The following is a 24,927-nucleotide window of genomic DNA, read 5'->3' as shown; positions in this document are numbered from 1 at the left end:
GTGCAGTGGATAGAGCACCAGCCCTGGAGTCAGGAGTACCTGAGTTCAAATCCGGCCTCAGACACTTAACACTTACTAGCTGTGTGACCCTGGGCAAGTCACTTAACCCCAACTGCCTCACTAAAAAAAAAAAAAAAAAAAAAAAAAAGATGTGGCTTTTAGTAGGATGGATGCAATCTTAGTATGAGTCCACAGTGCGACCATGTGCTGCACTAAGAGAGAGGTGACATGTGCAGAGCTGATGAGATGCTCACCTGAGGTGACAATCCTACTTGTACCTCCGTCCCTGCCAGACTCTGGCTGCAGTACTCTAGCTTGGTTCTGGGGCCTCCTTTTAGGAAGGATATTTCAAAGCTGTTGTGGGGAGAGTAAGGAGGGAGGTTGTTCTAGAATAAGGAAGGCCTCTAGATCAGAGGACCAAAGCAGGGACTCTCCTATGCTTGTCTCTGTAGTGCCTGACACAGGGGAAGTGCTTGTCAGTTGATGGGATGATCCTAGGATCACAAATTTTGAGCTAGAAAAGATGTTAGAAGTTGTCTAGTCCAGTCCCCTCATTCTACAGGTGAATGAATGAATGAATGAATGAATGAATGAATGAATGAATGAATGAATGAATGAATGAATGAACGAACAAAATGTTTATTAAATGCTTCCTGTGTGCCAAGCACTGGGGAAACAAAGAGAACAGAAAGGCAGTTCCTACTCTCCAGCAGCTTACATTCCATGGAGAAAGACAACACCCAGGGAGGATTTCAGCTCCAAGTGAGATGGAACGATCCCTGGGTCTTTAGGGGGCAGGAACAAAGCAGGTAGTTGGTGATGCCTCTTCTTTCATGTCATCTCCACTAATAAAATCTTGTTTCTGATGAAAACAAAATAAGTTTTAGATGTCAAGCCACTTGACAGGGCCAAGGTCTTCCTTTTCTGGGTCTTCAGTAGCTGTGGCTGCAGCCCCTGTGGGAGCCATTGCTAGGCTGCATTTCCACAGGGAGGGATTGCTTCCAATTGTGTCTGAAAGCCTATTCCCAAAGCTCTTGAGTACAACACCCTGGGGGAGCTATGGGGAGATGGTGGTCAAAGTGGTGTTGTCTGACCTGTCTGGCACATGCTGCCTCCCTCATCGCTCCCTCAGGATGCACCACTGCCCCAGGTGGACCTGCTTGCCCTATGGGCAGCAGCTGGCAGGGATGGCTGGATAAGCCTTAGCAGGACTCTTCCAGACTTTGAAAAGCTCTCACTGGGAAGAAAGATTAGGTTTTTTTTTTCTTTTTCTGCTGGGCCCCAGAGGCCAGAATTGGGAGCAGTCAAGTAGGAATTTCAGGGGATTTCTTGGTTTGATGTAAGAAAGAATTTCCTAATAATGAAGAATCATCCCAAATGGGAATGAGTTGCCTTGTGAAGGTCTTTGAAGAACCCTGAAATTCTGTGATTCTGATCGAAGTTAATTCAGGAAAATATGTTTGTGTGTATGTATGTATGTATGCATACATGTATACACATACAAATGACAACATTTGGAAAGACCTAAGCAGCTGCTTAGAAAAATGTCTCAGAAGTCTATGAATCCAGGGAATAACATCACCGGCTCCAAGACTGGCCCCCTGGTGAAGCTGTGTGTGTGTGTGTGTGTGTGTGTGTGTGTGTGTGTGTGTGTGTGTGTGTGGCTGGGCAGGGGCAGCTGTGGAAGCAGAGCTGGCCTCGGTGAGTGTTGGCTTTGGAGGAGATTCAGGCTCATTGGCTCCAACTCCATCTTTTGCAGATAAAGAAACCAAGCCTCAGGCACTTGCCCATGGTCACACTGCCCCAAAGGGAGAGAAGCACAAGCAGAAACCACTGGCCTTGTCCTGCTGCCTCAGAGAGGTCTGAATTCCACTCTTGCCTGGGTTAACTGTGGGACCAAGCACATATTTCTTCATCTGCAAAGTCACAGGCTTTGAACTATCTGCAGTGGCATGACTTTGGCCAAGCCTCTGCACCTCCTTTGACCGGGTTTCCTGCTGCACAGGGTACGGTTTTAACTGTGTGATCTTATGAGCCCAATTTTTTAAAGGATGATCTTCTAGTCACCATTACCTTTAAGTTTTATGATATCAGGTCATGCCAATTCATTTAAAACATTTACAAATTAACTGATATAAAATGATTCTTCTGAGAATTTTGTGATTCTTTACTTTTTCAGTCTAGAAACAGACCTAAATGCTTCTGTGTATCTGTGGTGCCAGTGTAGCTCACTGCCATCAAGAAGTGGTTCTAGAAAGTCACTCTCGGTGAAGGTTAGGGGAACAGGCAAGAAGTGCCACAGAACCAGGAGACACATGCTCATCCGTGGATAATTAGTGGAATGTGACAACAGGGTTTCTTGGGAGGGCAGGAGTTTGGTTATAACGTATCGCCACCACAAGTACAGAATGACGGTTGAGGCCACGTCACGTGGCTCTGCCTATAGTATGAGATGGTCTGTGGTGGGCTTTTCCCTTCTGCCTGTCTCCCACCTGCCCATTAACAGATTACAACAAAATGACAACGTAACCTTTGGTTTTGTCTGATTCCTTGACAGGGGATGGGGATGGGAAGCATATCAAAATGGCTTCTGCTCCAATAAATCTGTGATCTTCCTATGATGTGGATCTTGGCCCACCCACACCTCCTCATCCTCTGGGCTTTTCCGTGTCCTCTCCTACACTCCCCACTGAGGGCTTTCCTCAAATCCCTTTAACATGGGAAAGATGCTACTGGGGCTCATGGGCTGTCTAGCAGCTAGCTATCCCTTCCTCTCCATGCAGGCCCTACTCAGTCTTTTTGGTCCTACATGGAGCATCAAAAGCATTAACACATTTTTTTTTTCTTTTTAAATCCCCCAAACTCAAATTTGTTCAGTGACTTCAGGACTCTGGCAGAAGAAACCTGAGTCTTTTTCTTTTTTTTTTTGTCTTTTTTTTTTTTTTTTAGGCAACGGGGGTTACGTGACTTGCCCACGGTCACACAGCTAGTAAATGTCAAGTGTCTGAGGCCGGATTTGAACTCAGGTACTCCTGAGTCCAGGGCCGGTGCTTTAACCACTGCGCCATCTAGCTGCCCCTATGAGTCTTTTTCTTGATGATGGTAACATGCTTTGTGATGCTCGAGAGTCAGTCCAGACCACAAACAGTGGCCGACTCACTTCCCTTCATTGCTTTGCCTTCTATTTCTTCCCTTTTTCAAGATGAAAGGGTCATCAGTGATGACTTATGGGTTAGGCTCATCAAGATGGCCTTGAAGAGAGACAGAAGACATGGCCCCATGGGAATTCCATCCTGAGAGTACAATGGATTCCATCCCACTTTTGAGGCTGAAACTTTCAGGGGTTTGAGGCTGCTTTCATTTCCTCACACTTTCCTTGAAGCCTGAGGAGGTAATTCCCTGACTGAAGCAGCTCATAAAGTTTTCTGAATTCAACAAAGTCCTCCCCCAACTGGTCCCTAAAGTCAGAGCCTTTGAAATGGGAGAATGAAGCCCTGGCCCAAGGTGGCATTTCCATTTGACCGTAAACGTGGTCTTCTGCCTTCGGCCAAGGAAAGAGTTACAAAGATGGAAGCGATTCCTCCCATTTAGTAAAATTCAGTTTTATTCTGCAGAATAGAATAGAATTTTACATTTATAATATGAAAATAACATTGTCTACTAATAAAAAATGGACACAATTGGTCCTGAACATACGCAAGTCAGCGCTCTTGACAAAATAATCTAACAGGAGCTCAGCAGGCTTACTCCAGGGCTTACTTCCAAGCCATCATATTTCAAAGAAATTCCTCCTCATGGAAGGTTTGTTGTCCTCCTGACAACCTTCTCTTTAAAAAGAAAGAAAGAAAGCAAGAAAGAAATTGATCCTGATTGAATGACTCCCTACTCTTCCACAAAAAGACATGTTTAAGAGTGAGGAATCGTGATGTGGAGGTTATTTTGAAGTGACGTTGATCTTCTGGGCCCCAGAACAGAGAACTGTGGGATTATCTGAATGAGAGAGCAAACAGCTTCCCAGGAAATAACATCCAAGCTGTTCTTTGACCAGGTGGGCCCTTAAATCCATCTCTAAGATATTTACATTCATCATCATGGGGAGGAGATAGGATGCGGCCTTCTTTGCCAACTTGTATCTTCTAACAATTCATGGTATGGTTAAAATGCCCCTAAAATGATAAAAAAAAAAAATGAAAGAAGAAAAGAAAAGAAAAAAAGGAAAACAGCCACACATCACTAAGAATGATTTCATATGGAAAATAATTCAATGACAGGCTAAAGCTCAGTTTACAAGAAAAAATGAATGATTCTGCATTTGGAAGGATTTCTCCCCCAAATCTCCACTTGTTATTTCATTTGAGAGGGTACATCAATACTCAGCAGGGCAGGGAATGAAACACCCCGGCCCCAAATACAGAGAAGCCACTAAAATCCAGGTTCTCTAAATAACAAATAAAGACTTTACAAGGATATAGGGAGAAACTGCTGGAATGCTTCGGAGTAACCTGGAGAATAGAAATCTTGGTAGACTGACCAGCTTGGGCTCATTCCCGCAGGGCTGAAGCCAGTGGTGCCTCATGACTGCACACATCTTGAGTTACTAAGGACTGAGAATAGAAGGAGGGTCCCAGACAAGGAGACATTCACCACAAGCCTGTGAAGCAGAAGTGTGAGGATTACTCCCATTTTACAGATGAGGAAAGTAAGGCTCGAAGCAGTGACTTGCCCAGGGTCATCCAGCTCATGCATCTCTGCAGCAAGAGCCAAACCTGGTCCTGTGTCTTACTCTCCTGCCTTGTCACCGCGTAGAAGTCACCCACTTACTGATGTGCCAGTGAGAGGGAGATCAAAAAAGGGGGGAAATCCGACAGGCACAAAAGGGCCCTAACTACATGGAAAATGGATTAGTATTTAAAATCAACGGTCTGGGGAAATGCGGAATTTCTTCTTCACTGCACAAGCCATGAGACAATCTCAGAGGCCAGACTCCCAAACAGTGTTCGACCAGGTAGATCCCACTGCTAACTGAGCCTCAGGCTCCTCCTCTGTGAAATGGGCATGATGACATGTGCTCTGCCGACCTCCTCCAATTGCTGTGAGGAGCAAATGACAGAATGGTCACAGAAGCAGTTGATGGGAACACTAACAAGACCTTTCGGAGTAGAAACCATTGTTAACATCTTCCTGCAGGCTCAATTCCTTGGCAAAGGTGGTTAAAAACCATGGGCTCCAATGCTGGTAGGGCTGCAGACAGACAGACAGACAGACAGACAGACAGACAGACAGACAGACACACACACACACACACACACACACATGCATTATATTGCTGACAGAGCTGGTATGGATGCAACATACCCTTTACAAACTTTCCTCATCCTCCACCATAAAGACATTATTTATAGGAAGAAAAGGAACTATTTGTTCGAAAAGAGTTCACAGCAGCATTAGATCTAGTAGCAAAACTCTGGAAACTGGTGTGGGCCCAAAGAATAGGAACCAGCCACTCAACACACCAAGGCAGGAACAGCACAGAATCTCATTGCAGGGTAAGAAAAGACAAGTATGAAGACTACAAAGAAATGTGAGGACACAGGGAAGCCCAGAAATCAAACCTGCCCCAAAGGGCAGGACCCACCCTGACTACAACTTTTACAATGAAAACCAGTAATAGCAACAACATTCTTTTCCTCATCATTTCTTAAATTGTGAATTTAACAATTATTAACAGACACACCAGTCTACAAGAAAGGATTGAGAAACAAACCTAGTTGTGTAAGAAGTAGCCATGTCCATCTATTGTATGATACACACATGCACATGCAGCTGGGGCCAATATCCTTCAAGACTCTCAACTCCCACAGCCAATCAGTTTCCAAGTACTGCTGATGGCAGATCTCCATGAAACCTCTCCCTGTTCCAAATGTGCTGGCTCTTCCCTTGTCGCAACTGTACTTTGCCCTAACAGACCTTGGGCACACTACCCCCATTGCAGTTGGCCACCCAACAACAGACCTTTCTCTGCAGAGCCCCCCAGGCAAAGCTGACGTGTCACAGACCACCAGAGCCATGCCACACTTTGTAGAGAGCACAGATGAGGAGATACAAAAGGGCAGGGCTGCTAGGTGGCGCAGTGGATAAAGCACTAGCCCTGGATTCAGGAGGAACTGAATTCAAATCCGGCCTCAGACACTTGACACTAGCTGTGTGACCCTAGGCAAATCACTTAACCCCCACTGCCCCACAAAAACAAAAAAACAAAAGGGCAGGGCCACTCTTCTCTACCCTCAGTCTGAGCTCTGTCAATCAAACCCCAGCTTTCTTGTCTCCTAAAATGACCTAAGTTTTCCTTTGAAGTCCATCATTCCTTTTCCTCAGGACATTTAATTTGTACGTCCCTCATGATTCACTGGGAAGCAGAGTTGGGCTTTCTGCTCTGCATCTTCTGCAGGCCCCTCAGTTACCCTCGGACTCTGAATGATGGACTTTTAAACTTCAAAAGACTCTCATCTCAGGTATAGCCATTCCCTCCACTCATCTTGACTCCAAGGCCACCCTCTGCCAACCCTCCCCATCCTCCCTTCCCCATTCCTCTTCACCCAGGCTTTAGAAAATAGCTTCATGAGTTGCTGTGGCCTGGCACATAGTAGGTCCTTAAATGCTTGTTAGCTATAACCCTAAAATGCATCCCCTGGTGTCAGCCTCTGGGTGCCCAAGCCCATGTCACTGAGCTAGATTGGTCCCATGAGGAGACCCCATTCAAGATGGCCGGGTGGTGGGAGGATTTGTCACTACAAAGGGCCATTCCCTGCCCCCTGCCCCTGAGGGGCCTGACACAGGGCTTGGATGAGAACAGGTGGCTGAGGGGGAGGAGCAGCCGGCCCCACCTTCTGTCCTGATGCTGGGCTCTAAAGACCCCTAGGCTTTACCAGGGCCACTCCTCCTGGGCTTCTGGATGGACCCTGGCTGAGCTTTCTTCCCCATATCATCGCTCCCCATCAGACTGGGAGCTCCTTGAGGGCAGGGCCTGGCTGGCTGCTTCTGGCTCCATCCCCAGGGCATCCAAAGTGACTGACAAATGTTCCATGGATTCGCTTCTTGCCTCTTTCCCCCCCTTCTTTTGGCAGCGAGGTGGTGCAGCAGAGAGGACAGTGGAGTCGGACTCTGGGAAAGCCGGTTCAAATCCTGCTCTGGGCACTAATGAGCCCCACGATGTGGGCAGGCTCAGTTCTATTACATGTAAAATGAGAGGGATGGCAGATGTGAAGCGCTGTGTACAGTGTGGAGGACCATGAATGCTAGCAGCAGCAGCAGCATTTTTCCTGCCTTTGTGGGACCTTCAAGCACCCAGGGTCACCTCCAGACTGTGACCGAGGGAACTTGAGGGAGCTAAATGACAAACCGATTTGAAAAGCCAACACTAGCCACAGAATCCAGCTTATCAGCTGCAGGGGATGAGAACAGACTCCGAAAGGCCGGGCTTGATACGAATGAAGCGAGCCCAAGGCTTCTTGTCCTATGCTCATTTTGACAAACGGCTACTATCACTTGTCCTTTATTCTAATGTCACGAAAAGAAGAGTCACTATTAACTCCCTGGGCCCACCCCCGCCCCAGAAACCTCCACTCACACACACACTCACATACATACACACACACACACACACACACACACACACACACACACACACACACACACACGGATTCTTTTTTAGAACAGAAAGGGAGCTGATGTCATCTGAGGCCACCACAGGGTGGCAGGTCCCCTGTAACATCATGCATGATAAAGACCTGATTCTGTTGTCGTTCAGTTATTTCAGTCGTGTCTGACTCTTTGTAACCCCATTTCTTGGCAAAGATACTGGAGGGGTTTCCCATTTCCTTCTCCAACTTATTTGACAGATGAGAAAACTGAGGCAAACACGGTCACATGGTCAGTAAATGTCTGAGGCCAGATTTGAGCTTGAGCCTTCTGGGCTGCTGTGCTCTGGCCACCATATTACCAAGCTAACCCTTTGTCCAACAAACATCCTTTCCAGGGTCACTTCTAGCTGGAAGCCCACATGGTAGAGCATCTGCTTGATGCTCCAGACCCCTGACCTGCAGGCGGAGAGCACAGGTCGACACAGGCTTATGTGTGGCTACCATCTTTTCAGGGGGAGGAATCCTGGGGAGTGTGGCCTAGTGGGCTGGGGGCCAAACCTGGAGGGAGGAGGACCTGGCCTCAGAGACCATTCACTTCCCCTTGCTCAGTCTCAATTTCCTCATGTGTAAAATGGAGACGATAATGCCCTGGGCATTACAAACACCCTGTGTGGCCCAAGTGAGGTATAGCATGTGACTCCTCTGGGGAATCTGACCACACCACATTCACACCCATGGCTAGCCCTCACGATATGCTCCAAGCTGTCTGGATTAAACCATAAGGTACCCCTTCTTTTGTGGGCACTCAAATAATACTTTTCTGACCTCTGATAGGGGCTAACAGTGTATGGGTGGAATGATTCTCTCCATCTTACCCCCCGCCCCCCCAACAAGCCCAGCCACAACTGGGCTCTCTTCTCGGCCTGGGGCTCTCTCCCTCCAAATCCTCTTCTCTTTCTAAACTTCTTCTGTCTGTTGGCCTCATTAAGCCCCAGTAATTGGCACCAGCTAGAGCTCCCCCAGATAAAGGAGGGGAGTGATCTCTTTGTTACCACTGGCTTCTCAGCTGGCTTCTAACTGACCCCAAGGCCAGGAGTCAAGTCTGCTTTGATACCGACTGCTTAGAAGGCCGGGGCTTCACTCGCTCTTGGCTATTTTGGTCTACCAGACCCACTGGGGAGCCTTCCCAAAGACACATAGGATGTTTGTGGGAAAAAAGCAAAGCCTACTGGTTAAGACAGTGACCCAGCTGGCTTGACTTTGCTCACAGGCTGCCCACAACTCACTTGGCCTCATCTAGGCCCCGAGACCACCTAGATGTATTGGGAGGGGGTGTAGAGGAGGGGATGCTTTGTAAGAATTTTCCCACAAAATTGTCAGTCCCAGAGATAATGCCCCTGCTGAGGGACTCAAATCCATGGCCGTGGCCAGCATGGCCCAGAGGAGCCCAAGGGGGTGGGGGGTGGATTTGCTTTCCATTTTCCCAATAAGAAATTCTATCCTTTTGAATTTTAAAAGAAAATAAACCACAGGGAATCTTGTTTTTCATAACCACTAACATGTTTATAGTGTTGACCATCTAGTTTCCTCACCAAACCCTTGTAATTTAGAGTATCCCCTAAATTGTTATCCCCTTTTGATTAAGGAGGAAAGGACTCGTCCAAGATCCCACAGCTACAGTGTGTCTGACTAGGGCTTGACTCCAGGCCTGCTGTCCTCTCCACTGGGCCCCCCAGCTACCTGTTCCAGAGCTTACAAGAAAAAGCAGCCGTAGCCTTAGAACAAGAAGGTATAAAAATGATCTCTTCTGTCCAAATGCCAAAGGGCCCAGCTTTTCAAATTCACACTTCAATCCTTATTTACCTAAGATTTAGAGAGAGTGGATGTAAAAGTGGAGGCACCTCAGCCTGGTAGCTATGAATATAAAAATGCAAGCCCCACCCCACTCCCACATACCCCAAGCAGCAGCTTCCAAAGTGGAAAGGGAAAAGTCAAAAAGCCAATGGGAAATTAACAACAGCAACAACAACCGGTGTCTGCGCGGAGGCTCCTGGGGGTCAGGCTCCTAGGGCCATTCCCTCGCTCTGCGTAAGGGAGGAGAACCTAGGACTGGTGAAGGCAGGGGAAGCTGAGCCCCCTGAGCCCGTGTCAGCAATGGGGGATTCGAGGTACCCAGAGGCACATGGAAGTTGGCCTCCTAAAGGTAGAGGCAAGATGGGGGAGGTGGGCAGGGACTGTTCCCCTTTCCCAGTAGGTGCTTAATAAGGGTTTTCTGGATTGGGTGGAGAGAAGGTTCATCACTCCCACAACCCCCAAGGGAGTTCCTGAGGTTCCTCCTTCCCCTTTCCACCACAGGACAAAGCTGAGACCGGCTAACCCTAAGCCCCAGGGAGCTGGTCCAGGACTGTCAGGCTTCCCCAGCTGGGGAGGCCCTTCTGAGGGAGCGGCCTCCCACCAGGCAGAAAGCCCAGCCTTTGCCAGCTGGGTTTAAACTCCCTTCTCAGCTCAGGAGCCAGAGCTTTCACTGGAGGCTGAGTCAGATGTCCCGGTCTTAGCCAGAAAGCCTTTTTAGTCGGGCCAGTCAGTCTTTGACTCGGCCTATCCTTTCGAGGATGCAGGAGGATGCAGAAGCTGCTGACTGATTAGTGTATGTGTGTGCTGACTCCCTCCTCTACCCATCACAGACAGAAAAATGCCTTTCTCTGCCTTTCACTGGATTGGAAGTACTAGGGATCAATTCTAAAAAAACAAAAAAAAAAAACCCAAAACCTCGTCTTCTAGGTGAGAAGAGCATTGACTTTGAGCCAGAGGGCTTGACTGTCAACTTAGTAGACCACTATTACTTTGGACAAATCACTTCCTGGAGCCTCGGGTTCAAATCCTGCCCCTGTCCCTCACTGATTGTGTAACTGAGCAAGTCACTGACCTCTGAGCAGCCCAGGGAAAGCCTTAAGGCTCTAAGTTGGAAGGGTGGACATGCCTTGGTCAGGGAAGGTCCTGGGTGGGGGTGCCCAATAAGAATAAAATTACAGGCCTAGTCCTAAAGAGACAGAGATGTAGTATGTGCATACTACATACTACACACATATACAATATACACATACATGCACACATGCATTTTACACATTGTGTATACACCCGCACATATAAAAAACACACACACACACACACACACACACACACACTTGCACTGATGGCCCTTAACAACAATGTGCTACATTACCCAAATGGGCCACATAGCCTCCTATCCTTATGTGGGGGCAAGGGGCCTGCATGGGAGGAGAGATGAACTTGAAGGAAAGAGCCCCAGGTCTGAATTCTTTCTAGAACCCAAGCTCCTGCGTCTCCTGAAGCTCAGTTTCTTCCTCAGTCAAATGGAGGTAGAACAGAGTGTGCTCCCTAACTCACCCAACGACTGTGGAGAAGACATTTTGGGCTCTTCTAGAATTATGCTGGGCCCCTTCCTGTATGACGCTGCAAAACAGGAGGACTGAGTGAGGCCTCCGCACTGGGGGGCCTTGAACCTGCATTACCTTGAACAAGCAAAGGGCTCATCATATTCTTCCTCACCAAACCTGGGGTTGGGCTGACTTCTCCAGGGGGATGGAGGAGGGAGACAGAAGCAAAGCATCACTGTGGCTCCTGAGCCTAGGTCGGTGTGTGTATGCCCACGTGCCAGTGTGCATCCATGAATGCACAGATGTAAGCGCACACGTATATATTCATACATGTTTACATATCCTCCATGTTTGCCCATCACATCAATATAATCTTAGGGAAGACGCTTGGGTCCTTTCTGCTGCATAGTCTTTAAAGCCAGTGCTGGTAGCCTGTTCTCAGGGCAGCTGGGCTGGGGATATCTTCTCTCCCCAAAGGGCTGGCTCCTTTCCTGACTATGCTTTTTAGGAAACCTTCAAGAAGCTTTTGTGACTCCTCTTTCTGAGCCATAGCCAGACCCCCAGGAGTTAGTGCCCAGCCCCAGAAAAGCTCTATCAATCGTCCTCCTTTTATTTACGTGCCTCATTCCTGGGAAACGTAATTGTGGGTTTTATTAACTTTGCTTTATGGATCTAATATTTAGGAACAACCCTATCTTGGATATCACAGCAAAGAGGTGAAGGCACTTACAGACTCGCCGGCGAGGCATCGTAAGCAAGGCTGAGTGGGACGTCTTCCATTGTTGGCAGAAATCTATGTAACAAACCACACAGGGGATGAATCAGAACCATCATTATTGACGCTTTTTATTAAAATATTTAAATAGATTTAACATTGCCTTGGGAACAACGGGCACCTACCGCTGAGCTCTGACTGCCTTGGATATCCCCAGGCGTCATCTCCCATGCAAAGAAGCCCTTTGATTGCGAGCCCCCGTTCGGAGTCCAGCACACCTGGGGCAGTGCACTTGGCCCACGATCAGCATCCTCCCCAAGACCACCTTCGAGGCTCCTACATACCCGTTTCTGAAATAGATGAGCAAACCAGCTCATAAAGTGTGAGTCTTTCTAACTTAATTTGCTTCCTGAAAACTCCAACAGCAACCCCAGACCCCTATGGAGTCAGAAAACTTGGCGATGCATGGGAGGAGCTCACTTTCAACTTTATCCTTTTCAGAAACAACAACTATCAATTATACTTAATGCCATTATTTCCAGCCCTGCTGGGATATTTGGTTTTATAGGACCAAAGCAGGCACTTCCAAGACCCTTCTCTGCAATTCTGAGAGCAAAGCACCATCATTAGATTATTGATATTGAAAATGGGCCAAAGCCATTCGTTTTGTTCAAGACGCCCCGTGAGCAGCTCCCAACATTTTACTTAAATGTCAGCTTGGAAAGGATTGGACAATGAACAAACATGAAGAATCCCCCTCCTTTGCTTCATGCAAGTCAAGGAACTTGTGAATTATATGATTTCACAAAATTAGTCAGATGGCACATGCACTTAACCTGTGAGAAAGCCAGAGTTCTGGTGTTCTTTCCAGAAATCACTTCAAGAAGATAAATGAGAGGAATTCTTTAAAGTTATTAGAGGGGGAATCCATGAAATATACTTCGAGCTCTGTGTCCAGGTCCTCACAGGTCCTCCTCATTATTGCTGTTAATAATCATAACAACAGGGGCAGCTAGGTGGCGCAGTGGATAGAGCGCCAGCCCTGGAGTCAGGAGGACCTGAGTTCAAATCCGGCCTCAGACACTTAACACTTACTAGCTGTGTGACCCTGGGCAAGTCACTTAACCCCCATTGCCTCACTAAAAAAACAAAAACAAGTCATAACAACAATAGCTGACACATAGTGCTCTGTGGTGTAGGCAGCTCTGTATGGAGAGTGTTAGATGTGCAGGAGACAGAGATCATGCAGACCAGGGCAGAATCATGTCCCTCCCTCAATCTTTTGCAGAAGTAATGGCGGGTGGGGCTGTGGAAGATTGCCTACACTGTCAGAAACAGCTGATGTGTTTGTTATTCCAGCTTTTTCCCTCCCTTTAAATCTTTGTTATAAGAGAGGATTTGCTGGGTAGGGTGGATGGAAGGAAGGAAGGAAAGAAGGAAGGAAAGAAAGAAGGAAAAAAGGAAGGAAAGAAAGAAAATTTGGAAATGAAGGTGATGCAAAAAATAATACATCAATAAAAACAAGATGTTGAAAAAAGCTTTCATGCTGGAAGGGACCTTCTACCTGTGTGACACTAACTGTACCAATCACATCACCTCTCCATATAGGCCTCCATTTCAGTACATGTCAATTGAGAGGGCTGTGTAAATGATCTTTAAGGTCCTCTCCAGCTGGAAATCCCATAATCTTCCCTTCAACTTATTTTCTCTGGACTAAATATTATATTTCAATTCAAACAACATTTTTGAAGGCATGTGATTTTGTTGTGTATGTGCTATGCCAGGCAATGAGAATATAAAGATGAAACAAGGCCGCAGTGCCAGTCTCAGGGGGCTTGCAATCCTGAAAGGAGGGGGTGGGAAGAGAACTGAGCAGGCACATCAATAACTCTGCTACATGGTCGAATATAGACATATATACATGTGTATGAATATATGTGTGGGTGTAGAATATAGGTCAATCAAAGGGGAGGCCAAAGAGGCTGGAAGGAAATGTGATTATGTAGGACCTGGCAGCTGAACTATTGTTTTGAAGATTTAATGGAAAGAGGGGGGGGGTAGGGCAGGGCAGGGGAGGGGCAAGGACCTTTCCACACCCAGGAGACAACCAGGACAATGGTGGAAAGGAGGAAAGGACAGGGTAGGCTGATGGCTCCAAGAATGTCAATTAAACCTGAGGATCCTAAATTTCGACCTCTAGGGGACTTTGGGGGTCTTCTAGTCCAGCCACTTATTTTTCAGCCAAGAAAGTCAAGGCCCAAAGACATTAAGGGACCTCCTCCAAAGCAGACACAATCAGGAGCAGCAGAATTGGGGTCTGAGCCCAGATCTCCCAATTCCAGAGTCAGTGCTCATTCCAGTACATGCTGCTTGTATCTGGCTTTGATGATACAGTCTTGGGTAGCATATGCCTGTATGGTCACAGCAAGAAGAAAAACCAGAAAGGAGTCAGCCCCACTGCTTGGGATACAAGGTATAATGGCAATGGAATGGAAAGAAAATGGAAGCAAACTGAAAGAGTTATAGTTATTCTTTCAAGGAGAATGAACTTCAGATAGGAAAGAGTCACTCCAATGAGACTCATGCGCATCTATCATGTTTAGGTGTCTGATTCTAAGTCTCCTAGTCCAGAACAATTACACCCTAGGGTTCTGAAAGAGCTTGCAAATACACTCACTGCATTCTTGTTGGGAATATGTGAGGGATTCTGGGAAATGAAGGGTCAGAGTCAGGAGTCTGACTAGCCAATATCCCAGTTTCTGAAGGGAAGAAACTATAAGATGAAGGGCTTGATGTCAATCTTGGCAAAACTGCATAAAAGAAGGAACTTCCTGAGCACTCCGGTGAGTATAAGGAGCCAGCATGGGCTTATCCTTAATTACTAGTGCCAGGCTAACTTCTTATCCTAATAGTCATGAGCCTGAGTATATCAAGACACAGTGTGCCTCGATTTCAGCAAGAAGTGAATCCTAGGACAGGGAAGTGTGGGCTGGATAATAAGAGTTATACTTGTAATCGACTCTGTGACTGTACTCAATATGTGCTAATTAATGAATCAGCATCAATGTCCCTGGTCCTGATGTTCTCAACATTTTTATTAATAACTTGAAGACATAAAAGGCAAGCTTATCAAATTCATCAACAATACAAGGCTGAGAGAGATGGCTAATATGTTGGATAACAGAATCAGGATCCAAAAAGACTTTGGCAGGCTGGGATGATGGGGCAAATTGAAGGAGAAGGAATTGAACAGGCTTAGACAAAGAATTCTATGCTTACATTTCAAAAACAAACATTATTTCATGTGAAAAAAGACTTGAGGGTTTAAGCTCACTATGAATCAGCAGTGTGAGTCAGCTAGAAAAACTCCAAGCCTGTAGTAAAAGGACAGGGTGTAGAATTAAAGCATAGAAATAGGATTCTGCAGGCTTGGTCACTCCTGAGCCCCTTTGTTCTGTTCTCTTCTGAAGATAGCTGCAAACTGGAAAGTGCCCAGAGAAAGCATACCAAGAGGGTCAGAGAACATAGAGACACCAGAAGAGGAAGAGCAGAAGGACCTGAAAATGTTTTAACCTGGAGAAGAGACCTGCTTGGGGAGGGGGGAAGGGAATGACCTATGTCTTCTGATTATCTGAAGAGCTGACAGCAGGGAGGGTACAAGGAGTTAAGACATTATTTCCTTTTTCCTTTTTTTTTTTTAATGTGGCAATGAGGATTAAGTGACTTGCCCAGGGTCACACAGCTAGTAAGTCTCAAGTGTCTAAGGCCAGATTTGAACTCAGGTCCTCCTGAATCCAGCACTGGTACTTTATGTACTGCTCCACCTAGCTGCCCCAAGACAGAATTTTCTAGCAATAACAGTCCTCTGACTGGGCACTCTGATGAGGCATTTAAAATCCTCCCAATGGCAAGAGATGATTCAGGCAGGAAATCAGATGACAACATTTCAGGTTTTAGAGGATATGTGACCAAATTCCAGCATCACTAGCCTATGTTACTCTATAGGCTCAATATCTTTGCAGGGGGGGTAGGGCTAGGATTTTGTCATAGCCTCGGAATTGGTCTTCTGACCTCTAACCTTTTCACCCCCACCTCCCCAAAAAAATAATTTAAAAACAGCTCTCACCAGGTTACACACCCTTACTCAACAACCTTCAGTGATTTTTAGGGACAAAATCCTACTGCCTTAGGATTCCTTGGCCAAGCCTCTGAAGCCCTCTACAAGCCAGATTTATCTCCTCTTAACATTTCATCGGAAATTCAATTCAAAGAACTGGTTTAAATTTTAAGGAGAATCAACACTCAAATTCAGACTGGGAGTCTTGTCACCAAGAGCCAACAGGAAGCAGGCAAATCCAAGATTGACTCAATGAGAGCATGGTCCTAATGGGGGCCCCCAGACAAGCCAAATGCATTTTCTTTATCTGCATGCCCATCTCTCAGTGGACAGGTCACCACCATCTCCTACCTAGCACCTAAGTGCATGGACAAGCTACAACATGGGAAAGGCTTTGAACTCGCCACAATGAAGACATGGTATAAATAGTCAGTATCTATCTTCTAACAAAGTAAAGAAATGGAGCACTCTGGTCAATTATGCATTCCAGAAAATGGAGAGTTCACTACTATAAATTGGACCTGCAATTCTCTAAGATTTAAACACAAAATGTAATTAATTATAAACATAGGGAAACAGCTGAATCTATCTGAATTTGAAGACACCTGAGGATTTTTCAGGGCCTGAGGCTGATTTTTAAAATTTAATTTTTGGGGGGGCAGCTAGGTGGCGCAGTGGATAAAGCACCAGCCCTGGATTCAGGAGTATCTGAGTTCAAATCTGGCCTCAGACACTTGACACTTACTAGCTGTGTGACCCTGGGCAAGTCACTTAACCCTCATTGCCCCGCCAAAAAAAAAAAAAAAAATATATATATATATATATATATATATATATATATATATATATATTATTTTCCAATGACATGTAAAGATAGTTTTCAACATTCAGTTTTGTAAGATTTTGAGTTCTAAATTTTTCTCCCACTCTCCCTTTCCTGCCCCCTCCCAAAGCCAGCAAGCAATCTGATAGAGGTTGTACATCACATTCATGAACAAATATAATCTTTTACTGTTATCTTATGTAATCCTCTCCTGTTGCCTCACTGGAGTCTGAAGGGGCCAGAAGTTCCTAAAGGTGATGTTAGCTGCACATACACTCTAAAGGGTTCTGGGAAGCTGGGAAGGCTTCAATGACAGCAAAGAGATGCGTTTCAAGCAGGAACCCAGCTAAATTCCCAGGCTCATCCCCAGCTTGGTCCCAGGTGAGCCACCGAAGATACAGACAAAAATACATAATGGCCCTCAGGTCTATTTGACATGAGGGATTGTGGGGTTTGGGGGGGGAGGGGGAGGGGGCAGGGTAGACCCAAGACAAATTTGTAGGAGGACATGGACAAATCATCACATTCACAATAAGAAAGTTAGAGCCTTTGTCGAATGTCGAATGTTGAATGTTTTGTTAAAAGTTTAGTAAATGATACGTGTAGCATTTTCCTGACCTACTTGCCTAGTAATCTTGTCCAAAAAGGAAATGAGATTAGTCTGGCATGACCTATACTTAAGGAAGTCATGCTGCCCCTTTACAATCACTTCTTCCCTTTCTAAATTCTCACAAACCAATCCCCCGACCCCCACAACCCTGACAGAGGTGGAAGACTGAGTATAGACCACTGGGCACACAGTTAGACCGAGTATGTCAAATGTTTTTACGATGCCAAATGAAGCCCTTTGTGGGCCTCAAAAATGCAGCCAAAGCGATTCATTGATATATGTGGCTCTGCAGACAAGGACTTCTTATTTCACAAGACAACTTATACAAGAGGTAATTAAGTTTAAGCAATGGAGTCTCACAGCCCAGCAGACAACCCCTTGCTTGCTTTCCTTCCCACCTTTCCCTTTCCTTTCTTCCTTCCCTTGCTCCCCCATACTTTCTTTTCCAACCTCTCTCTCCCTTTCCTTCCCCCTCTCCTTCCCCTCTCTCTCTCCACCCCTTTCTTCCCTCCTCCCTTCCCTGTACCTGGGCTACAAATCCTAATGCAAATGCCAGATTGGAAGTTTACAACAAAATCCTATCACAGTTGAAGTGGTTTCATCAATATCATTCCAGATAGCATCTCAAAAAACCCCTGCCCTTTTAAAGGATGCCATTTTCTGCTGGCTCTGGCCTCTGGGTGGGTGGGAAGGAAGGGAAAATTCCCGCCACTTTCCTGGGTGGATGGACAGCTGTCAGCCTCTGCTAATGAGGTGACAGGAGGAAAGACCACAGCACTGTTGAAGGTTGGAATGGCTGACCAACATGCTCAAAATTCGGTGGTTTCGGGCAGTAGCTAGCTGTTAAGAGCTGCTGAAATTGTGCTAGTGCTTATTTTCAGACACAGTACTATAGCTAAAAAATTCCAACTCCATCTAAGGCAGGAAGAAGTGATGAAAATTGGAATATTTACTTCCCTCAGGTCAGGATTCCAGCTTTCAGCATGATCTCAAATGGAAGCAGTCTGAAAGATCATTAGAGTCTGGCCTCTGACAGTGTGGGATGCAGGCCAAGTGATTTTCCACAGCTTTAAAGTGCGGGTGTTAAGCTTTGCACTACCTTTCAAAGGTTGTCATGAAAAAACAGGTTGCTGGGTAAACTTCAGGGAGCTAGAGAAAGGGGAGTTATTTGAGAGCTGTCCTCCAACAGATACATGGTTAAAGAACGTCAACAGCCAGTTTCAAAAGAATAAAGCTGCACTATCAACAATGTGCAAAACAAAGTTCGGAGTCACTAATAATTAGAGAAATGCACAGGGAAGCAACTCTGACAAAGATAACAAAATAGGAAAATGACAACTGTTGGAGAGATGTGGGAAAAAGTCGGCACACAGCTGCACTTGGCCAGGGCAGGGGGAGACGGACAGATGGACTGTGAGCTTGGTCTGCACCTTCTGGAAGGTAGTTTGGAACTGTGCCTTCAGATTTGCTAAACTGTGCACATCTTTGAACACGGCTATACAACTCCTAAACCTATACCCCAGTGAGGTTGGCGAAAGAGGAAATGGACCCTTATGTACAGAAACATTTAGGGGAGCCCTTTTGGTGGTAGTAAAGAATTCAAAACGAAGGGGGAGGGTGTCCATCTATTGAAGAATGGCTAGACAAATTGTGAGAAATGACAAAAGAAAGTTTTTAAGAAATCTGGGAAGACTTACATGACACTGAAAAGTGCAGTGAGCAGAACCATTCATGCAATAGCAACAATGTTGAAAAGCTTGAGGACTCTGACCAATGCCAATTCCAGAAGACTTAGGGTGAAATAGGATTCCCACCTCTTTGTGGAAGTAACAGACTCAAGATGCAGAACAAAACACATTTTCAGGCACAATGATGTGGGAAGGTGTTTTCTTGGCTTTGTCTGTTTCATGAGCTTTCTTTTTTCTTTTTTCCAGTAGAAAATGCATGAGTGGAAATGTGAAGGGGAATCGGGAAAGGGAAGCAAAAGCAAAAAAAAAAAAAAAGGAAAAGAACATTGATTTCCTAAAGCATCTTTTTTAGAACTTCAGGGAAGAGAACTGAAGAAGGGCCCAAAAGAAGTCCAGCAGGAATGAGTGAACAAAGCAATTATCAAGTAGTCACTGGGTGTAAGGGCTGAGGATCCCATCGAAAAGCCAGACAGGATCTGCTCTCAGATAACTCCCATTCTAATGGGGGGGGGGGTGAAGAGGGGGTGCACAGGGAAAGTTTCAGCTGCAAGTCCAATGGAAAAGTCCCCTAGTCCTTAGGGGGCAGATGGTGACACTTCTTCCTTCATGTCATTTCCATGATAAAATGCTATTGGCTTTTAAGGTTGAACCATTGGACTCTGAACCTTTGAAGCCAAGGACTGGTGGGGATGACTTTCTCTCCTGCTCTTCAGGACTTGCAGGAACAGTCAGTCCCCAGGATGGCAGCACAGGGCCCTGGGCTGGAAGCACATGGCTATTCCCTTGGGTTCTGATCCTGGACCCTCTCCACCAAAGAATCATTAAAAGCTGTAGGTTAAGCTTACTATATCCTTACAAAGAAAAAAGCTGTACATAAGAGACCCACAGCTTCCTGTACAATCCTCGTTTGTCTTTTGTTTACAAAGAGGACTCATGACACAAGTTGATGTCTTGATTTGCCTGTGAATTACATCTGTGAGGAATGCTGCACAAAGTTGTCAGCCTCACTCTCTTCCAGAATCACCAAATCCAGTAGCAAGACAAAAGTTAAGACATTAGTGATGGTCTGGATGCATCTTCGATGTCTGCGCAAACTCTAAGCACTCCACAGTGCCTGCTTCAGACACCTTCACGGGCGCTGGAACAAACTGTTCTCATCTGCCCATCCCACTAAGGGAAGTCTTCACATGCTAGGGGTAGGTAAGCCCCCGAGTCACTGGCAGCTTTGAGGTCTGTCGGTGGATGAGCAGCCCTCACAACAGAAGTGCTGGTTCAAAATGAAAAATGGGAAAAATGAGATGACTTTAAAAAAAAAGAAATGCAAGTTCTTATCATAGGTCACCACAGGCATAGCTTGCTTACATCACATGGTCCCAAGAAAACACAGCCTTGGGTAAGATGATGCTATAAGGGCAGACATCCCCAGGAACAATGTTGGATAAATGGATGGTAAGTGGTCTAGGACTTCCCAACTGACATTTGGCTACAATATACTAGATGGTATTTCTAAGTTGCACTAGGTTATCAATGACCCCAGATTTCTTTAAAACTAAACCTTTGAAACTAAAAATTGACACACAGCCCCCCATTTTGCTCCATCCCTCTTTGAGTAGAAATGTCAAGTGAGGCATGAAACTAGGGACCTACTACATTTGCTAAGGGTGATCCCCACTGTTAGAGGAGGTCCCATGCAGAGTACATGTGGAAGAGAGATTCCAAGAGCTGGTGAGGTCTTCCAGCTTCTCTGTAGGCAAGGAGCATTGCACTGGAGACAGCCAGCCTCAGAACTATGCAGAGCTTCCTGATGAGCCCTATGGCCAAAAAGAGCAATACAATAATGCACAGGGGTCTAGAGGAAAGACCCTGCATCTAGGGAAAAACTCCTGGGGAAGATCTGTGGGAAGTGATGCCAATGCTGGCCAAGCTGAGAAGGAGTGGCTGGATGGAGGGGCTGAAGTCCATGGAGTGACAGACTCATTAAAATGCTAAAAAAAGATTCCCAGTGGACTTGGCTGAGACCCCGAGTGTGCATGGCTCCTGAGGGACCAGGAGAGATGGAGTCACTTCTGCCAAGGCATCCAAGACCGAGGAAAGAGGATCGTGTACCTGAATGGGGTTAGTAGTCACCTCTTAGAATCTCAGTTTCTTCATCTGTAAAATGGAGGTGATTCTCACACTGTGTAGCAGTAGCAAGCAGTCTTTCACAATGTTATCAGATCTCATGATCGCACCCCCCACCCAAAGCCTTCCAACTGCTCCCACTGGCTTTCCAAAGCTATCAGCCCAGTATGTGGCACCACCACCCCATCATCTCACCCCTGTGATCCACGAGAGCCTGGGGGCAGGTCTGCCTGCCTCTAGCCTCTGCCCACTCCAGACATCCTCCACTCAGCCAGCAAAGTGATTATCCTGCAGCACAGTGTGACCGTGTCCCTCCCCCGCATAAGCTCTGGGGGCTCCCTCCTGCCTCCTGCAGCAAATCCCAAATGCTCTGTTTGGCACCAAAAGCCCATGACAGCCTAGCCTGCTCCTACCTCTAGTCTTTTTACACCTTCCACCCCACTATGTGTATTCTGTGATCCAGTAACTGACCTCACACAGGAGATAGCTGGTGACACAGTAGAGAGAGCACAGGGCATAGAATCTGGAAGACCGCAATTCAAATCCTGCCTCAGGTGCTTACTAGTAAGTTGTGTGACCTTGGGCAAGTGATGTAACCTGTTTGCCTCAGATCCCTTAACTGGGCAAAAGGGATGACAACAGTACTTACTTCACTTTGCAGCTTCAGCCCTGCTGGTTTCAACTTTAAGGAGCAAGATGTACTCAGGCCAGTTACCCCAATTGTTCACCATCCCCCAGGTTTCTAGCCTCCTTTGGGTATTAGATTATAAGCTCCCAGAGGGCAGGGACCCAGTCTCTTTATCCTATTTGTTTCCCTAGGGCTTAGTATAGTGTCTGGCACATAGTAGGCACTTAGACATCTTACTTCAGACACTTACTAGCTGTGTGACCCTGGACAAGTCACTTAACCCCAGTTGCCTCAAACACACAGTGCCATCTCCAGCTGTCCTGATGTCTGTCTTGCCACTGGACCCAGATGGCTCTGGAGGAGAGAGTGAGGCTGGTGACCTTACACAGCCCTCCCTCACTTAAATCCAATTCAGTGCAAGTCATGATATCCCCAAGACCAACAACACCAACACTATCTCATCTCCTCTGAGTGGCATTCCCAGGTCCCGCTCCGTGCTGGAGCCTTCCCAATGGGATTGTCTGTACCTTGCCTGTATATGGTCATGTGCAGGTTGTCTCCCCCATTCGAGGCAGGGGCTGCTTTTTGGCTTTCTGCAGCTGGTTAATAAATGCTTGTTGACCCGACTTAGGCCTAGGGACCATTCGCTGATCTTTTCGACCTGACTTCACATTCCTTGCCCCTTCCCCCCCTCCAAGCATAACCGTCCTGCAGCACTGGACCAGCATGAAGCTGCCCGTGCAAACCTGCCCATGCCTCATGCTGCCTCACCTGTGCAGTGCTACCCTCAGTCCTTGTCCCTGGCCCATCTCCTTCTCTGGCCAAACCACTGATAAAAGCCAGGGACCAAGTGCAGATAGCTGGGGCACACCACTAGGGACTTTCCACACTGACACTGACACTGACCCTTACTGGCCCAGCCATTCAACCAGCTCTGAAATTCTACACGTCCTATGATGTGAACGGCTTACAAGCCTTTCTATGAGATTGGCAAGAAAAACACTGTCAAACATTTTCCTCAAATCTTGGAAAACCAGGCAGAGCATAAGGGAAAGAGAGCTCTGGCTTGAGCTCGTCTCACCTCAGCCACACACCATCCCACGAGCACGTGGCTTCATGGTGCCTCAGTGTCCTCAGCTGTGAATTGAGGGGGTCATATCAGACCACCTCCCAGCTCTCAATCTACTTAGACCAGTCATTTCTATACTTACAAATCTTTCAGACCTGTCCCTTTCACTCCCAAGGCCCTCAGCACCTCTCACCTGGACTACCGACTGTAGCAGCTTCCTCCCTCTCCCCAATCTGATCCCTAAGTGATTTTCTTTTGGTGAGAGCCTGACCATAACATACACACACACACACATCCTCTCTCTTTCTCGCTCCATAAACTCCTGAGATGCCTAACACTCCAAGGTTAAATACAAACTCTTCTGTTTCACTACCTGGTCCCTTCCTACCTTTCCAGTCTTCTTACACATTATTCCCCTCTATGAACTCAATGGTCAGCCATACTGCCCTACTTCCTGTTCTTCACACTTGACATTCTATCTCCCATCTCCACACTTTTGCATTGGCAGTGCCCCATATTAGAGTGCCCTCCCTCCTCAGAGATGAATCTTTGATTCATTTGATCCAAGTTTCAACTGAAGTACCACCTTCTGCAAGAGCTGCTAGTGCCTCCCCTGCCTTCCCTTCTAAAGTTAGAGCTAGGTCCTATTTATTGTGAATGATCAATCCCCTAAAGTAGTCCCATGTAATCCAAGTTATAGTTATGCAAAACGAGGTCATAGGTTCCAGCCCAATAAAACTATGCAGTGCAAAATTCAGTGAGACCACTTCGGAGATCCCATTATTCATACTAATCAGGGTCTCCTTGGACCCTCCATCTACTCTGTATGTATCTGCTGTGTTGACGGTCTCATTAGAAAATGTAAAACAGTATAACATAATAGTAGGACACACACTAGAATATATTTTTTTAAAGAATAGAATAATTAGCTTAGCACCTTGAGCTTGAGAACAAGTACTAGTCCCACTTTTCTTTATATCGCTCTGCAGTTAGTCCAGTGCCTGGCACTTGGTAAGGACATTAATATACTACTTGATTGATCCTCCAAGGACACCAATGTAGAAACCCTGTTAGATAACAAGTCACAGGAGGGCAGGAACCTGCTCATTTTTTTTTTTTTGCGGGGCAGTGGGGGGTTAAGTGACTTGCCCAGGGTCACACAGCTAGTAAGTGTCAAGTGTCTGAGGCCGGATTTGAACTCAGATACTCCTGAATCCAGGGCTGGTGCTTTATCCACTGCGCCACCTAGCCGCCCGGAACCTGCTCATTTAATGCTGAATGTTTTGTTCACTCAGAATACAATCCTGGCTTTTTAAGAGCAATATAATGTTTGATACTTTCTTGCAACAGGACTCTTGATCTGGTTTAAGAAGCATGTAACAAAATGGATACTTTGTTGCTATTTCACAACAATAAAGGCCGGGAAGCCGATGGCAACATCATTAACATCATTCAATACTATTAAGACCCATATATGGGCAGAAGACACCAGTGGGGATAGCATAGCCCCTCTTGGTCTTAGCAGACACTGCCGAAGTTGCACATTTTAGTCTTTCTTAGTGGTATCATTTATTCATTGTTTTAGACATCCTCTGATATTAGTGACATTTTTTTAAAAATTAGGATTTACAAAATGTGTCAGTTATTGGCTGATGTAGACTCTGATTAACCATATTATAGATTATAATTTTATTGAAATGTAATTCTTAGCAATATACCCATTTCACATTCAATGCATGTACAATTCTGAATATCAGCTCATAAACTGCACAGGGAAACTCAGTCTCCCTGACTCCAAATGAGCATTTCTTTCTGTCCTTTGACAGTCTGACCATGTCATCTTGTCTGACTGTGTGCAGTTGTATTTTCTCCAAATTGTTTTCAAAATGTATTTTTTATTAAGTTACAATTTGGTGATTTGGGGTACAATTTTGTTATGATAAAATCTGCATTTGAAAATTCTTAAGTTATTTTTAATTACAAAATGTTAAATGACCTACACCCCCCCAATATAATTAATTAAAAAGTATTTCTAATTGTATTTTCATTTTCAAATAAATATGATCTCAGGTCAAAGTTATAAGAATTTAGAATTTGAACATTCCAGAAAAAAAAAGT

The 24,927-nt window shown here is 45.9% G+C and overlaps 1 protein-coding gene across 6 annotated transcripts in view; it reads right to left on the bottom strand.

The window, feature by feature from the left end:
* C2H10orf143 (chromosome 2 C10orf143 homolog) overlaps positions 1-24,927 on the bottom strand; it is a 54,972-nt gene that overhangs the window by 26,421 nt on the left and 3,624 nt on the right. For 3 of the 6 annotated variants that reach the window (XR_006355048.1, XR_006355047.1, XM_043989435.1), the window contains exons 2-3: positions 11,939-12,103; positions 11,769-11,831 (exon numbers count right to left, since the gene is read on the bottom strand). Coding sequence is in view for 3 of the 6 variants with exons in the window: in XM_043989435.1 (XP_043845370.1) it covers positions 11,769-11,831; positions 11,939-12,103 (228 nt within the window). In the remaining 3 variants the exon portion in view is untranslated. Of the gene's footprint in view, positions 1-3,594; positions 4,167-4,451; positions 4,652-11,768; positions 11,832-11,938; positions 12,104-24,927 lie in introns of those variants that run through there. The other 3 variants (XR_006355049.1, XM_043989438.1, XM_043989436.1) reach the window with 3 other exon arrangements.

The sequence above is a fragment of the Dromiciops gliroides genome, chromosome 2 (assembly GCF_019393635.1).
Source record: "Dromiciops gliroides isolate mDroGli1 chromosome 2, mDroGli1.pri, whole genome shotgun sequence".
In the NCBI taxonomy this organism is placed as follows: domain Eukaryota; kingdom Metazoa; phylum Chordata; class Mammalia; order Microbiotheria; family Microbiotheriidae; genus Dromiciops; species Dromiciops gliroides.
Note: the sequence above shows the minus strand (reverse complement) of the source record. Positions and strands in the feature narration are given on the sequence as shown.